The following is a 17177-nucleotide window of genomic DNA, read 5'->3' on the forward strand; positions in this document are numbered from 1 at the left end:
CAATTAAACTGTTAATAGCTCCTAACTGATTCCTCTCTTGCAACTGTCATTAGTCTAATACTATCCTTACCTTTTGTGCCACTTTACCCCACTCCCTCTAGCATGTAAGCTCATTGAGCAGGGCCCTCAACCCCTCTGTTCCTGTGTGTCCAACTTGTCTGGTTACAACTACATGTTTGTTCGTCCACCCACTGTAAAGCACTGTAGAATTTGGTTGCGCTATATAAATAACATAATAATGTAGCTGTAATCTTTGGGTCTGTGAGGTAAAACAAATGTATCAAAGGTAAGTCTTAAAATCCTTAAAAAAATAAATAAAACACAATGATAATTCATACGTTTTATTAAACCAGGCTTTTTGTTTTCTTACAAAACTCAAGAGCTTTAAATTGACCACAGTGTGTCGGTATTGTGGTGCATAATATATTATAATGCAATAAGTTACATTACATACTACATATACAAATGCTGTGTTCTCAAAGTAAGAATAAGTGACCTGACCTTTTTAAAAGCCAGATGTTAAGTATTCTTTCAACCCCAGCAGTTAAATGGGACAAATAATAGACTAATAATGAGCACTGAATGAAGCCTATTGCACACACACACACGCACACATCTATATCTATCTATCTATCTATATATATATCTATATCTATCTCTCTAGTATTACCATCTTGTAAGCAGTCTGAATTTCAAAAACCTGCTTAAAGGCACTGTATATATAAATACATATGTATTCCTAACATTATAGAGCCATGGTCACCATTTAGGCAACCGGATTCCCACCGTCAGTGTTTAAAAGTTTACGTACCATTTCTCCCTCAAAGCTCTGATCTCCATCGTGCAGCTCTGCCTCTATGGCGGAGATCATCGAGATCGATGATCCCCGCCAATCAAATGCTTTCCCATAGGAAAAGTAACAATCGGATGGTCAATTCAAGTAGTAGAGCGCCTTTACTGTGACAGCCACTGGGGGGTTGTCATTGAGATAAAGTGCTCTGGGTGCCTACATCAGAAAGTCTTTGCATGATCATATGGAACTTTAAACCCAAACCAACATGTGGACCTTCTCTGGGCATTCTGCATTGAGCTTTCAAAAAGCCTTTCTGCACCATGGCATGCTGGGAGATAATCAGCTATGAAAAATTCCATAATCATTGAATGTTATCATTTTTTTTTTTAATTATTGGTAGATTTCTGGGGGGGAGCGGATTAAGATTTTTAAATAGATGCCCCTGGTTACCACTGTCAGTTTGTATTTTATAATTGAAGATATTTTTTTTTTTTGCTTCATTTCCCATTAAACTTCAGCTGCCTTACAAATATTCCCATTACTAGTGTTTTGAGGTACACATAATGTTTGGGGATATCTAACCTTATGTTGTCCTTATGTTGACACTGTAGAAACAAAAAATAAAAAAGTTTTCTTATTTACCAATGTTAGAATTTCGGCATAAATATGAATATTTGTTTTACAGAGGTTGAAAGACGACATAGTACATAAAACATGTCATATACAAATCAAGATTTCATTTAGACTAGGCAGTGAGGAATATATATATTTTTTTGAGGACAGAAAAATAAAACGAAATATAGAAATCCACACAGATGTATTCACGTCGACCGTGGAACTGAGTGCGGCCATCTTTGCTCCCTGTCAATCATTGCTTCAGCTCTGCCCTGTGCAGCTGGCCGTCCGCAAAGTGAGAGCACATCAAAAAGAGGGGAAACGGAAGCAATGTTACCATATCGCTTCTTTCATTGTCATGTATGCCCTGGCTGAGACTTTATTGAACTGTCAAACGTTAAATCTATAATATACATTTAAAAGAAAATAGAGCTTTGCATGAAAAAAAAAAAAATGTTAACACAAGTAACAGGTGATTTTTAATATTTTATTCAATGGTGTATTTTCCAGAAAAGTGATGGTGCCCCTTTAAATGTACACCATATACTAACACTTTAATCACGGTTAATCACATAAAGACAGATTTGCCACTAGCAATATAAATTTCGTATTCAAGGAACACGCCAAGTACCATAACCACTACAAAACTCTTTAGTGGTTACGGTGCAGGGAGTACCCTGGCATCCTCCTCCAACATGTAAGTAGTTAAACCATTTGTGAATGGCTTGACTTCTTATCTGGGTCTGCTAGTCACTTCCTCCATGCAGAGGTAGAGTTCCTGCATGCCATCGGGCAAAAAGCTAAGCCCTGCAACTGCTAGACTTCGTCCAACGCAGAGCTTCTGGCTCCCATAGAGGAGGTGACTATCGCACAGTAGGCTCTAGGTAAGTTGCCAAACTATTAAACCATTTGACTGCTTACATCAGGAGGGGCACCAGGGCAGCCCATGGCACTATAACTACTGCAGCATCCTGGAGCGGTTATAGATGTTAATGGGTTCCATTAATATGCAAAATTGTATGTATGGAAAATCATTTAAAATGGTATCTTGGTTTCTAGGATTACGTTCTATAGCGAGTTTTAATGATGTGATCTTTACAAATAATTAAAACTTTTTTTAAAACTATTTTTAAAGTTTTTAAACAATTTCATGATTCATATATTAAAATAATAATCAAAATAATAAATGGATCACACAAACATTTCAGCTGCCAGTAATCGGTGCCTGTCCTCCAAAGTCATTGCTAAAATCTACACATCGCATGTATAAATCATATAGCGAATTTACAAAGGTATCCCGTCGACGGAAAGCTGAGCATGGAGTGGAATTCTGAGATGCAATGGGTCTGATTGCCAACCACTTATATTTCAGATGTCATGGACTACATTTTCCATGATGCTCCAACAGCTATTTGGATGATTGGGAGTCACAGAATATAGTTCACAACAGGACAAAATTACAAAATGTCTGCCACCAGTGAAACCGGTTTTATAACTCCAGATTAACCGTGTTGGACAGTAACAGAGTATAATAAACCTCCTAATGTATATGATTCATAAATCTTCATAAAAACACCAATGATGGTATCTTTTCTTTGTCAAAAAAATAGTTCTAGTAAATTATCTAAAAACAGAAACACTATTGCATTTTGTTTATATATATATATATATATATATATATATATATATATATATATATATATATAAATAACGCCCAATCAATGGTTAATATGATGTTTATGCTAGAACATAATCTAATCTATACCGCACATCAATAAAATAACAGCCGGAAATGCACCCCAAAGAGTAAACCCACAATGCATCCATGTTAGAAATGGACATATACTCATTTGAGTGAACACAGAGTGCATGGAACTCAGAGGCCAGATTTACAAAGAGGTATAAAAAGTCAAATGGCAAATAACCTCAAAATCAGTGGGTCAGCAAGTTTTTAAAGACCGCCAATGATCGGGATTGCAGGCTTAACCAGATTTAGTATTAAAGAAGACATCAATTTTTATTTCACTATGTTAAGTAAACAATAATTCCCCATCACTGCGGTTGTGACTTCAAGCGCCCAAGCACTACATGGGTCAAATACTACGTAAATAAGAAAACCCAATTTGTAAGAAATTTCCCGTACAGCGCAGTTGTCCAAATGATGGTCAGTGGCCGGCATCTTCTCGGGTCTGTGTAAAATGTATCCAGCCCTGGTTGGCCGACCTAGAACAAGAAGGTTCTATTCTATTACCGTATTACTAGATGAATTCTGGCCCACTCTATATACGAGAACACTGTACATACACTATATAGAGGCTAAACATAGGATAACGTTTTTTTATTTTTATTTGAAATTCTTGGCATTAAGCAAATATTAAACACTGAAATGCACAAGTTATTTATTTATTATTATTTTTCATTTTAACAGAGCAAGAGAATAGTGATTTAAAGCAAAGTTCATTAAATAGTAGCGGTTCCAGTTTCATTTATTCTTTGGGGACTGGCTACACATCATGAAATAATGGAATAAAAATGACTGTTGCTCAGAAAGACGTAATAAAGTTTTCTTTGTTTCCCTCCCCCTTCCCTCATAGTTTTTTTTAATTATTATTATTTTATTTATTTATTTTTTAACACAAATAGCTCATGGACATTTAACATAAGACTGACCATTCAACAGAAAGCTTTGCATTCAATAATTAAACATGGGTGAAACAGCCATACACAGCCGGTCATGCTTTTTTTTTTGTTAAACCGCAAATGTTGCTAAATGCATGTATATATTATTATATGTGTGTCACAGTAACAAATGTCCAATTAAATTATTAGTAAAATCACAGGTACAGGAAGAGAAGCCTATCTACGTTTTCTGGTAAGCCCCTAAGTGGTAAAGGAGCCATTCAATACTCTGCCATAAAAGGGGATTTAACAAGACAAAAAAAGTATTAAACAAGAGATACAGAATATTTCACGTATATGCAAGTGTGTTTCATATGTATAAAATATATATATTTAACTATAGCCATAAATAAATATATATGTTTATACGCACACACACAATTATAGCTATACATCATATTAAACGTTCTCATATATATATTTAATTTTGAGCAGTTGCTTTGAAGAAGAAGTATTCTCTTGTGCTTTCGACGTTTAATCTGCTCCTCTCTTTTTTTTTTTTTATTTAACGCAAAGTTAAGATAGCCAATTATGTCAAACGTATGCTTAGAGTTCGCCAGTTTGGTGTAGTGTCAGGAAAACAACAACATTCCGTGTCCAAAGAAGCCACATTTCTTGGAGAGCGGGGTCTCTTTGCGTGTAAACATATCTATAAAGTCATACTGGATGCAGCGGATGACTGAGGAATGTATACTGGTATTATGAAACAGGTGCAAGGCTGTTTTTTTATTTTCTCTAATACATAGAAAACAATCTGGCAAAGGTTTGTTATCCATTAATAGTAGAGGAATGACTGAGAAGGCATCCACTTGCAAGAGAAGCTTGAATGACAAGCCAGAGTTTGGTTTGCGACTGTCCATACAGATGAGACTTCTTTAAAATTTGTATTTTTTTTTTTTTTTTAGAACTGGCTTGTGCTGCTTGGGTCACATTGTAACAATCGAACAATTGAAGGGTCACTCTTGGCACCTTTTATAAATTCTTCAAGGGAAAGCTTACCTAGAAAAAAAATAAAAATAAAAAGAGTTGAAACACATTGCCGTAGTCCAACCACGCACCGCATGCTCAGAATTCTGACGAGCGTAGATAGCAGAGGTGTGATGAATGTGCAGAAGAGTTAAGTTGTTAAAGCATGTCATCACACAGGAAACCAAAAAATAAAATGGATTAAGAGAGGGAAAGTTCAATGTATTTGAAATTATTTACGTGGTGAGAATTTATTAGTACCGTATATACTCGAGTATAAGACGAGGTTTTCAGCACATTTTTTGTACTGAAAACTCCCCACTCGTCTTATACTCGAGTGAGTGTCTGTATTATGGTAGATCCGCAGACGTTTTAAATATACAGCTTCCATGATGCATTACCATTCCAAAGGCATGCAAAGCATTGATGGAGTTGTAGTTTTAAAAAACATCTGGGGATCTACCTTTTGGGCACCCCTGCTGTAGGCAGTGCATCAAATTACCCTTCAAGCTCAACTGACCACTATGGTTTTACATAGTTCCAGTTTTACTGCCTTCACATCTTGTGCTCTCCCTAGCCACCTCCATGAAAACATATGATGCAAACTGTGGGAGGTCTCTATGCTTATGGACAGAGGAAGAGATGGAGGCGTTCAGCTCTAGGATCCAGCTAAATGCAGAGGTGTATTTCTAAGTTTAATTTAGTTTTTCGGACTGTGACGAACTGAACCTCACCACGGGCCCCTGGAGGAGCCTGCTTACCAGCCTCCTGCCTCAGGACTATGGGACCTGCAATATACTTTACCCAATGCACTATAGAAGGCTCCATTCAGGTGATTTATGTACTTTTGTACTCCAGAAAGAGAGACCGACCGTTAGCCCTGATTCCTTGGAACTGTTTTGGGCATAGGACCATGTGCACAGTCGGTCAAAATTATGATTTCCATGGAAATCCCAAACTCCTGAACCGATCTGGGTGATTTTTTGGATATGTTGGATATGTTATCAGGGGATATGACTTTTGTGGGGTTTCCATGTGTTTTGTGGGCACTTTCGGGTGTAGTTTAAATGTAGGTTTTATGTGCCTGGAGAAAATTGAGTTAAGTACAATTCCTGACTCAATTATCTCACAGGCACAGGGGAGGGATTATCCTGTTTTGTGTGGGAGTGTCCTGGATCTGAGAGCCAATGTAATTACATGGTCCAGTGGGGAATGCCCCTGGAATATGTCACAGTAAACCCCTTGCATGGGGACTTGCATATAAACCGGCCAGTTGGCCTGAATAAATTCATTTGTGTGGTACCCTTCATCTAGTCTAGGTTGATGTTTGGGTATACGTCTTACAGCTTGGAGAATTTACTTGGATACTGCATTTCCTTCTTGAGAATGTTCGAATCAACACTTTAACTGTGAGCTATAGTGTTAGGAATACAAAGCTGTATTCCTAATACTATAGGAACAACCCTCCCAGCCCCCCACCCTAGCAATATAAAGGGTAAAAAAAAAAATTCCCCTTACGTACCTGATGTTCCTCTGCACTGGTTCTGGCTTCTCAACTGACATCAGCCAATGGGGTAATGCTTGTTTTTTTTTTTTTTTAACATGCTGGAAGTCCTCATTCAAATTGTGAGGACATCCACCTTTATTTCACGGAGTCATTTCTCAATTCATCGAGTCAAAACTGCAGGAAGTGCCTTGTGGGCATTAGGCCTTCCCCAGAGGAAATCATTGACTCAATTATTTCCTATGGGGATTCTGAAAATGCTGGACATCCTCATGCAAAATGTCACTCAAACTCTGTGAAACTGCAGGAAGCACCTCTAGCGGCTGTCTGATAGAAAGCCACTAGAGGCAGTCTTAACACTGCAGTTTCTCTAAAAGAGCAATGTTTTCAGCTACAGGGTCAAGGGAACAGAGACACTTCAATGAGATGAAGTGGTCTGGGTGCCTACAGAGTTCCTTTCAGTGAACTAACCCTTTAATGCCAATGCTTACTCTGAATTTAATCTGTAATGACTGACATTCAGTGAAGAAAGAAAAATGGTAACTTTACTCCAAACACACAGTATACACATTATCAGCAATACAGGGACTTTGTATATTTGACATTCTTTTTTTTGCCTATCTTCAAAGGCAAAATGAGGTTTTTAAATACTAAAAGTAAAAGTGATGTTTTCCAGCTGTCAGCCTAAACAACTCCTCCCCCGCCTCAAATTTATTATGCTAAAAGCGGGAAATAATCAGACCTTCTGTTCAATGACATATAATTATCCATCTCTATGACAACATCTTTATGGACATCAAAAAGAGGATAAAATGGCAAAAGATATAGAAAATTACAGAAAAAAAATGTTCTCCTGCAGAGATTTATAATTGTAATACTATTTTTTTTTTATTTTTTTTTCAAGTAACCACATCATTTTTTTCCAGTCTCTCCCAGGGTGTGTCTTGTGGCTAACCAACACGTTTGTCATTGATGCAGACTCATTTTAAAGGCAAACTTCCAAAGAAATGATGGGCAGATGATCGGATTTCATACACATGCAGGAAATTGTATACATTTAGTTCCACTTTTTGTGTCACACTTCTTTGTGGCATTAGAATGAGTGATTTCCAAAGTAAATGATTAAAGGAAGTAAATAACATAAGTAGTATGTGGTTTTAGGAATAAAAAAAAAATAAAAGTACATTTTTATTTTTAACACCGATGCACGCAGGTCCAAGTCACTGTCAAACTACTCGATATTCTAAACTACCAAGTATTTCTTAACCCCTTAAGGACCAAGCTTCTGGAATAAAAGAGAATCATGACATGTAACACATATCATGTGTCCTTAAGGGGTTAATGAACTTCCAAAAAAGGATATCTGAAGTATGCCAAGATAAGCACATTCAAATTCTGGTTAAATGTGAAAAAAAGTGTAAGTTATTTAATGCAATTCAGACTGGCAGCAGGGATGGAGTCACTATAACTAGTGTGTGTAATCAAACCTCAGTGTCTTTTATCCAAGCGGTTTTCGGCAGCGAGAGCAGTAGGAAGAGACTCCTGTATAGAGCCAGAAGATGCTCTAATCGAGTCATAGTTCTATGCTAAACTGACATGAATTGATAATAGGCTAGGGACACTGGTTGAATGAACCGAGGGGAACAGAAAATAGAGAGGCACAGAGCTTATAAAAGCTGGGGGAAAAAGATTTATTTATTTATTTATTTTATTTTAATTTTTTTTACACACTACTCTTGGGTTTGCCACCTGACTGGTATTTTACCAGCACAGACGATATTTGAGGCTGCCTGGCAGTGCCGCTATTGCAGTAATACCGGCAATACAAATGCAGATATTTTTCTCAGTATAAACGGAGATTACTCTGCAATACCAGCACCAGCCAGTAGGGGTCACTGTGTGTGGAGAGAGGCAGGAATAGGAAGTTACAGCATATCCCTCCCTGCCTCTCTCTACTGACTGATCCACGGGGGAGCAGCTACACAGCACAGAAAGTCCAGACAGCAGCTCCCAGCCTGCAGAGACAGACTACAGCTCAGGGAAGTGAAGGATATGGGGTGGATGGGGGGGGTGGGGGGGGGGGGAGTAGGCAGCAGGGAAACATGGGGACACAGATACTAGGGGATGCTGAGAGACTTAGGGACATTGGAAGACACATTGGGACACGGAGACACTGTGTCTCCATGTCTCCCAGCCAGTGTCCCCATGGCTACCAGTGTCCCTGGGTCTCCCAGTGTCTGTGTCCCCATGTCTCTCAGTGTCCCAAGTGTCTGTGTTCCCATGGCCCCCAAATGTCTGTGTCCCTATGTCTCCTAGCCAGTGTCTGTGTCCCCATGTCTCCCAGTGTCCCTATGCCTCTCAGCCAGTGTGCCCAGTATCCCCTAGTCTCCCAGTGTCCCCTTAGTCTCCCAGTGTCCCCTTAGTCTCCCAGTGTCCCCTTAGTCTCCCAGTGTCTGTGTTCCCATGTGTCAGTGTCCCTAGTATCTTAGTGTCCCCAAATGTCTGTGTCCCCATTTCTCCCAGTGTCCCCAAGTGTCTCAGTGTCCCCAAGTGTCTCAGTGTCCCCAAGTGTCTCAGTGTCCCCAAGTGTCTCAGTGTCCCCAAGTGTCTCAGTGTCCCCAAGTGTCTCAGTGTCCCCAAGTGTCTCAGTGTCCCCAAGTGTCTCAGTGTCCCCAAGTGTCTCAGTGTCCCAATTTTTCCAAGTGTCTCAGTGTCCCTATGACACAGAAACTAGGGGACTGGGCGACATGGGAAAACTGACACTGATACATAGGGACACTGATGCCAGGTTGGCCTTCCAATTCTTTGGACAAACATGCCCCTTTTTGGGCATGTTCGCCCCTTTGGCAGTTCTGGTCACGTGATTCGTGTCATTGGTCCACCCTTTTACACCACCCATTGACTTCACTGGACACTGCTGTTAGGGGGTATGGATTTACTTGAAAGATGAAAGCATAAATTAGAGAGAGATTAGCATAGAGTATGTGTTTTCTTATAGCTGCATCCTTTGAGTTTCCCTCCAACACCATCTCCATCAGATACATGACTCTTGGGAGGTATGATTGTTTTAGTATTTTTGGTTGATAAGATTCTGTTATTAAGCCCCATCATAATTATCAGCACCAGGCCCACTGGGCTCTTAATCTGGCCCTGAGCGTTCCCCAACCCAGTTCTCATGGACCAACAGTTCAGGTTTTATCAGTATCTCAATTGGAATAAAACCGGAATACACAAAAATCCTGGACTCTTGGTGGTCCATTAGGACTGGATTGGGGAACACTGCACTAGATGGTTTATTAAGTTACTGGGGAGTAGCAGAGGCTCTATTGAGCATGCGCCTCTCAGAATACTTGTGCTAAGCGCGGGTTCCTGCAAAACATGCAGCTAGTTACACATGTCCTTAGCCTGATCATCTCTTTATGCAGAAAGAGGGGAATGGACAGGAAGAAGTGATAAACTTATGCAGGCTTTTGCTTTGTTGGTAATGATTATTAACAGAATCACCTCTCCGGATATATATCTGTATATTAGGGGACTGGTGTATTCCTTTATAAGTGTTTTTTTTTTTTTTAACCCACTTATGAATGTGTAGAGGACATATATCCGTTTACTGAAGATTGTATGCCATAGATTGAAGATACATTTTGTCACAATGTATCCTTTGCCATTATCCCTCCCTTTAAGTCGAATACATCTGAGGCATATGTGGCCTCTTGACGGTCCGGTACCCTGGTATAATTTTGTAAACTAAGCCACATTAAAATTTAACTTTACCATCATTATTTGTGTCCATCTGCTTGAATATTTTGTCTGTTCTTTTCTCTGGAGTGGATTCGTCTTCTGGCATTTTCATAACTGATGATACCATCTTGTATATCGCCTAATGGACAAATGAGAAACCAGAAACAAAACTGTAACAAAACAAATAGAAAAAAAAACTACAAATATAAGTATTGCATTTAATTGTATTTTTAAATGTGGTTTTTTTTTTTTTTTAATCGCCCAGTTCTGCACAGGGACACTTTGCCTATTTTTAACTTAAGGCTGAACTCATTTAAGATGGTTTTAATTTTATTTAAGAATTGAAAAGTTTTAAGGAACACTATACAATAAGAAATACAAAGTGTATTCCTGACTTAATAGGGTTAAAAAAAACTATTTAGCTTCCCAGCCCCCCTTAAATAACTTGCCCTAAACCACCTTCTTAGCTGAGATAATCAGAATTACATAGAAACATAGAATGTGATGGCAGATAAGAACCATTCGACCCATCTAGTCTGTCCAATTTTCTAAATACTTTCATTAGTTCCTGGCCTTATCTTATAGCTAGGATAGCCTTATGCCTATTCCATGCATGCTTAAACTCCCTAACTGTGTTAACCTCTACCACTTCAGCTGGAAGACTATCCCATGCACCCACTACCCTCTGGATGAATTGATGATCTTAGCCAATCCAATGCTTTCCAATAGACTATTGCACATGTGTGGCAGAACGCCACGCTAACAAACCTGCATCTCCTCATAGAGATGCATTGACTTAATGCATATATATATATATATATATATATATATATGAGGAAAGTTCAGTGTCTCCATGCAAAGCGTGGAGATGCTGAATGTCAGTGCTGCATGCTGTGCAGCTCTGCCCCAGAAAGCACCTCTACTAGCCATCTGAGTGACTGCCACTGGAGGTGTCCCTAGGGAGCAGTAAACACTAGATTTTCTCTGAAAAGGCAGTGACTACAGCAAAAAGCCTGCAGGGACTGACTATACTCACCAGAACAACTACATTAAGCTGTAGTTGTTCAGGTGACTATAGTGTCCCTTTAACAGACCATAAACACTTAGCATTGCTAAGTGAGAGCATGAAGGAAAAAAAAATACAAAAAGCAGACAAAACAAAAAATACTTACACTAATTATCATGATTATTAGCTAAATACATGTTCATTAATATATCAGGAAAATATACAATGTCTGGCAGTTGTTGCACAGAGCACCGTAATGTGTAACTTCACCTAGGGACAAAAAGCCCAACTTGTGTGTGGAAATTTTAAAACATTAATCTCATTAATTTATATTTCCAGATCTTTCATACAACTTTTCACACAGTATTGTTTATTTTTTTGTAAAGGTAGATTTCAAGTTATTCTTGAAATAACCAGGACCTGTCACTGATAACATCACTTTATACAAGAAAACGTCTTGCAATGTCACCAGTAGCTCAATCTGAAAAGGACCAAAACATTGCACGGGTAAGAGGCCGGGACCCTGCTGCATATTCAGACACATACTTTTAAAGGGACACTGCCCAAATACAAAATAAATAAAAATCACTGCTTTGTAGCTACACCACCAATTAAAGCATGTAGGTATTTAATTACGCATCTTTTCCCCCCATTGTGAATATATATATATATATAGAGGGGCAGTATGGTGGGGCTGTAGAGGGGCAGTATGGTGGGGCAGGGGTTATGGAGGGAAATAGAGGTGCTGTAGAGTGGCACATGGGGCAGTAGAGGAGGACAGGGTCAGTATGGTGGGGCAGGGGCTATAGAGGTGCTGTAGAGGGACACATGGGGCAGTATGGTGGGGGCAGGCGCTATAGAGGGACGTAGAGGGGGCATGGGCAGAATGGTGGGGGCAGGGGCTATAGAGGGAAGTAGAAGTGCTGGAGAGGGGCACATGGGGCAGTATGGTGGGGACAGAGGCTATATAGGGGCTGTTAAGGGGCAGGGGTAGTATGGTGGGGCAGGGGCTGTAGAGGGGGCAGAGGTAGTATGGTGGGGCAGGGCTATAGAGGGGGCGGGGGCAGGGGCAGTATGGTGGGGCAGGGGCTATAGAGGGGGCAGGGGCAGTATGGTGGGGCAGGGGCTATAGAGGGGGCAGGGGCAGTATGGTGGGGGCGCAGTATGGTGGGGCAGGGGCAGTATGGTGGGGGCAGTATAGTGTATAGTGGGGGCAGGGGCAGTATGGTGGGGGCAGGGGCAGTATGGTGGGGGCAGGGGCAGTATGGTGGGGGCAGGGGCAGTATGGTGGGGGCAGGGGCAGTATGGTGGGGGCAGGGGCAGTATGGTGGGGGCAGGGGTAATATGGTGGGGGCAGGGGCAGTATGGTGGGGGCAGGGGCAGTATGGTGGGGCAGGGGCAGTATGGTGGGGGCAGGGGCAGTATGGTGGGGGCAGGGGCAGTATGGTGGGGGCAGGGGCAGTATGGTGGGGGCAGGGGCAGTATGGTGGGGGCAGGGGCAGTATGGTGGGGGCAGGGGTAGTATGGTGGGGGCAGGGGTAGTATGGTGGGGGCAGGGGTAGTATAGTGGGGGCAGGGGTAGTATAGTGGGGGCAGGGGTAGTATAGTGGGGGCAGGGGTAGTATAGTGGGGGCAGTAGAGAGGGGCTGCAAAAAAAAAAAAAAAAAAACGTTTTGATTTAAAAAAATAAAATAAAAGTAAACATACTAAAAGTTATTCCCCTTCCCCTCCCAGGGGCTTACCTTGGGCCAGGAGGGAGAACCTTATCCCTGGTGGTCGGCTGGGACAGGCTGCACTGGAGGCTGGAAGCTGGAGCTGCAGATAGTCAGGACCGCTGGGGAGTCTGGAAGCAGTAGAAGTCCCGCCCCCTTCTGACATCATCAGAGGAGGACGGCTGACTTCACTGCCAGGCTCCTGTGTGCTGGCTGCAGGGAGAGAGGTGAGATTAAAAATCCGAGTCTCCAGCTAGAGGCAGGGGATTCGGATTTTTGCGCCCCCCTCCTCTGGCGCCCTAAGGCGGCCGCCTGTGCCGCCTTATGGACGCGCCGGCCCTGGTAATACCTTATTTGTAACATACATACATATACACACACACACAGCTTGCAAAACATCCAGATCTTTTGTCTGCAGGCTTTGCAAACTCTCCCCATTCTAGCCCCGCCCAGACTTTCTGTGGCTGTCCAATCACAGACTTCCCAAGGCAGCTCAATGCAAGGCAGGTGCTCCGGGTAATTTCCTGACTCCTGAGGTTATCCGCCCCTGTATTATCTTTGTAATACTGTAAACCACTGTGGAGTGTGGTTGTGATTTTACATATTCTTTATAATAATAATAAAAAATCCAGGGGTGGGAATGTCCACCTCCAATTAAAGATTAACACAATAGCAAGTCTGCCACCCAGTAATGGGACAAAATGGTTAATTCAGTCATCCAGTCATAGTAGGGAATGAATCCCTAAGAAAATCACTGATACAGTTGCCAAAAATCTTTAATCCAACATTGCTGTGCACGGTCTCTCCCTAGGTTGAGACCCTCATTCATTAATTCTTGATATTATTATACCACAATGATATAGTGCTTGGTGTGGGAGACCCAGGTCCCTGTAGGCATGGCCGGTATTTTACCACATGACAGGAGGCTTCATATTTGCATAACAATAAATCTCCAGCAGCACAGATCAATCAAGTAAGTTTAACACCTTAAGGACACATGACGTGTGACATGTCATGATTCCCTTTTATTCCAGAAATTTGGTCCTTAAGGGGTTTAACCAACCAAAAATAAGTAACATCACACAAGTTAGTCCAGCCCCCAACTCTTCCTCTTTCTTTGCTGCTCCATGCAGAGGCACAGGTCAGAGTATTTGCTTATGTTGATTCGATTACATTATACTGCTAGTATCTATATATTTTGTTAATTTTTGGGTACTTTGCAAAGCTGTAACCTACATCTCTAACAAGCCTTCCTACTGTGTGCTACCCTCCTGGTGGGGTTTTGACTCCCTTATTTATTTTCCGATCTGGCCTCTGGGTCACTATTTCTTTTCCCATGAGGTCTTCCTTCACTGCACCAAGCACCACTCACCTTACAGCACTAACCCTGGGCTGGGGACGCGAGAATTAGGCTCCCCTTAGTGTTCTTTCTTTAAACGGACCTGCAGGAGAGTTCTTCCCAGGTCTTTGCTCGCGGCGGCCATCTTGAATCTTGCAAGATTTGCGGCGGCCATTTTGGTTTTCCCCAGCAGGTGCCTGGTGACGGTCTGATCCGGAGCTTACATAGAAACATAGAATGTGACGGCAGATAAGAACCATTCGGCCCATCTAGTCTTCCCAATTTTCTAAATACTTTCATTAGTCCCTGGCCTTATCTTATAGTTAGGATAGCCTTATGCCTATCCCACGCATGCTTAAAATCCTTTACTGTGTTAACCTCTACCACTTCAGCTGGAAGGCTATTCCATGCATCCACTACCCTCTCAGTAAAGTAATACTTCCAGATATTATTTTTAAACCTTTGCCCCTCTAATTTAAGACTATGTCCTCTTGTTGTGGTAGTTTTTCTTCTTTTAAATATAGTCTCCTCCTTTACTGTGTTGATTCCCTTTATGTATTTAAATGTTTCTATCATATCCCCCTGTCTCGTCTTTTCTCCAAGCTATCGGACTTTACATATGACACAAGGTCATGCGTTTAGACTGGAAGGAAGAAGATTTGTAAGAACAATAAGGATGTGGAATTCTCCTCTGCCTGAAGAAGTCCATACAGATGTTCAAACAGCAACTAGATGCATACTTGCAAAAACAGAATATTCAAGGATATAATCTTTCAATGTAGGGTAATAGCTTCTTGATCCAAGGATAAATCTGACTGCCATTCTGGGGTCAAGAAGGAATTTTTTTCCTAGCTTGTTGCAAAATTGGAAGTGCTTCAAACTGGGTCCTTTTGCCTTTTTTTTGGATCAACTGCAAAAAGAAAAAGTGAAGAAGGCTGAACTTGATGGACGCAAGTCTCTTTTCATCTATGTAACTATGTAACTGTCTGGAGTTGATAGCAGGCTCCTTCGCTATCTGCAGCATGGCCAGTCACATGTCCAACTGCTGCATACTACTTCGCATGGATAACATTTCTGCGGTCCAGCATATCGACCGCCTGGGAGGAGCTCGCTCGCAGGAGACCAAGGACATATACAGCTTCTGCCTCTCGCAATATCACACCATGAGTGTACTGTTCATAATATATATGTTACATGACGGTCAATTCAAGTACCTGTCACACTGTTCTTTTCAGTATGAAATACCACATATTACTAAGTGGACAAGTTCCAGCCGCCAAAGAAAGTTATATTCCGGAATTACCTGGATGTTTTACTAAGTTCATCAGTTTTCGTTCATGTTACATTGACTATCTCCGTTCACATCAAAGAAAGAGAAGAAATTGAGGGCTGGACTAACTTGTGATGTTACTTATTTTTGATTATTGGTTTAAAATTACTTAATTGATCTGTGCTGATGGAGATTTATAGTAAAGAAAGTTATGCAAATACCCGCCTGCTGTCATTACTAAAATTAAGATTATAGGTACACTACGTTAGTATACTCTACAATTATTGTACTACAGTAATCTAGTCCTAGGTATGGGAGGCACAGGTCCCTGAAGGCTCAACTAGTCATTCATTAAGTCTTGATATTATATACTACAGTAATCTATGGGAGATCCAGAAGCCTATAGGCTGCACCAGTCATTCATTAACTCAATATTATTATAGAACAGCAATTAAGTTCTAGGTATCGGAGGCACTGGTCCCTCTTATATTAGCAACGGTATTGACTTAATCTTGTTGAATATTATTCCTCTTGCCACTAGATGGCACCATTGTACAAGGATGATAAGCGTTCTCACTATCCAACCTGCAGCTTAAAGGGACTCTCCAGTGCCAGAAAAACAAATTAGTTTTACTGACACTGGAGAATCCTGCAGTGCCCCATTCCCTCCCATCCCCCCAAGTCACTGAAGGGGTTAAAACCCCTTCAGTGACTTACCTGAATCCAGTGCCGATTTCCCTCGTCAGCCAGCGGGGGAGACCTAATGCGCACGCACGGCAATGGCCGCGTGTGCGCATTAGACCTTCCCATAGGAAAGCATTATTCATAGCGTGAGGACGTCCAGCAGTTTATAAAAGTCCAATGGGCAGAAGTCGTCTGGGTGCCTGGAGTGTCCCTTTAAGCCATGTATTCAGCTTCCCGTGTTGCTAAAATCTAGCCTTTTAATAGCTCCGTATAATGGCGAAAATGGAACACATAAACCGCAAGGTAACGCTAACCGGATAATCCACTAAACTGAAAATTCAAAGTGAATTTAAAATGTAAGTTCTAAATAACTAAAACAATAAAATTCTTTAAGTCGGCTATGCATTCAGTTCAGCTAATCTGACTTTAAATTGGAAAATCACTTGGAATTCTCACTTTAGTAAATAAGGTTGTATAGAAATCCTCAAAAATAATAAAAACTCCTTATAACACTGGCAGGCAATTTTACTGAAGTGTTTGTCGTCAGGAATTCAAAGAGATTTTCAGATTCAACTGGAAAAAAAAAATCCCTAAATCTCCCATCCAAGTCATAATGTAAAATTCAGTTTAAATTCCCCACACTAATTAATAGTTCTGTAAATGTTTTCTTCTAACTAGGTAACCGCACCAACTCCACTTAAAACAGGAGAGGCAGCCAACAGGTAGAATCAAGTAGGCTATGTCTGTCCTTGAACTACAATTCCTATAATGATCTGGCAGTCTAGGGCCTGTAAATGCATCATGGGAGTTATAGTTTTACGCTGAGAATCTGACCTTCAATCACCCATGTTCTAAAAGATTTACTCCT

At 41.0% G+C, this 17177-nt stretch overlaps 1 protein-coding gene across 1 annotated transcript in view; it reads right to left on the reverse strand.

Moving 5' to 3' along the window:
* Positions 1–4605: 4605 nt before the first annotated feature.
* The window catches only part of HPCAL1 (hippocalcin like 1), a 204524-nt gene continuing 191952 nt past the window's right edge, over positions 4606–17177 (reverse strand). The window contains exons 5-6 of the mRNA XM_063442164.1: positions 10332–10437; positions 4606–5086 (exon numbers count right to left, since the gene is read on the reverse strand). Coding sequence (XP_063298234.1) covers positions 4989–5086; positions 10332–10437 — 204 coding nt within the window. The 3' untranslated portion in view covers positions 4606–4988. The remainder of the gene's footprint in view (positions 5087–10331; positions 10438–17177) is intronic.

Source organism: Pelobates fuscus, chromosome 2 (assembly GCF_036172605.1).
Source record: "Pelobates fuscus isolate aPelFus1 chromosome 2, aPelFus1.pri, whole genome shotgun sequence".
NCBI classification, from domain to species: Eukaryota; Metazoa; Chordata; class Amphibia; order Anura; family Pelobatidae; genus Pelobates; species Pelobates fuscus.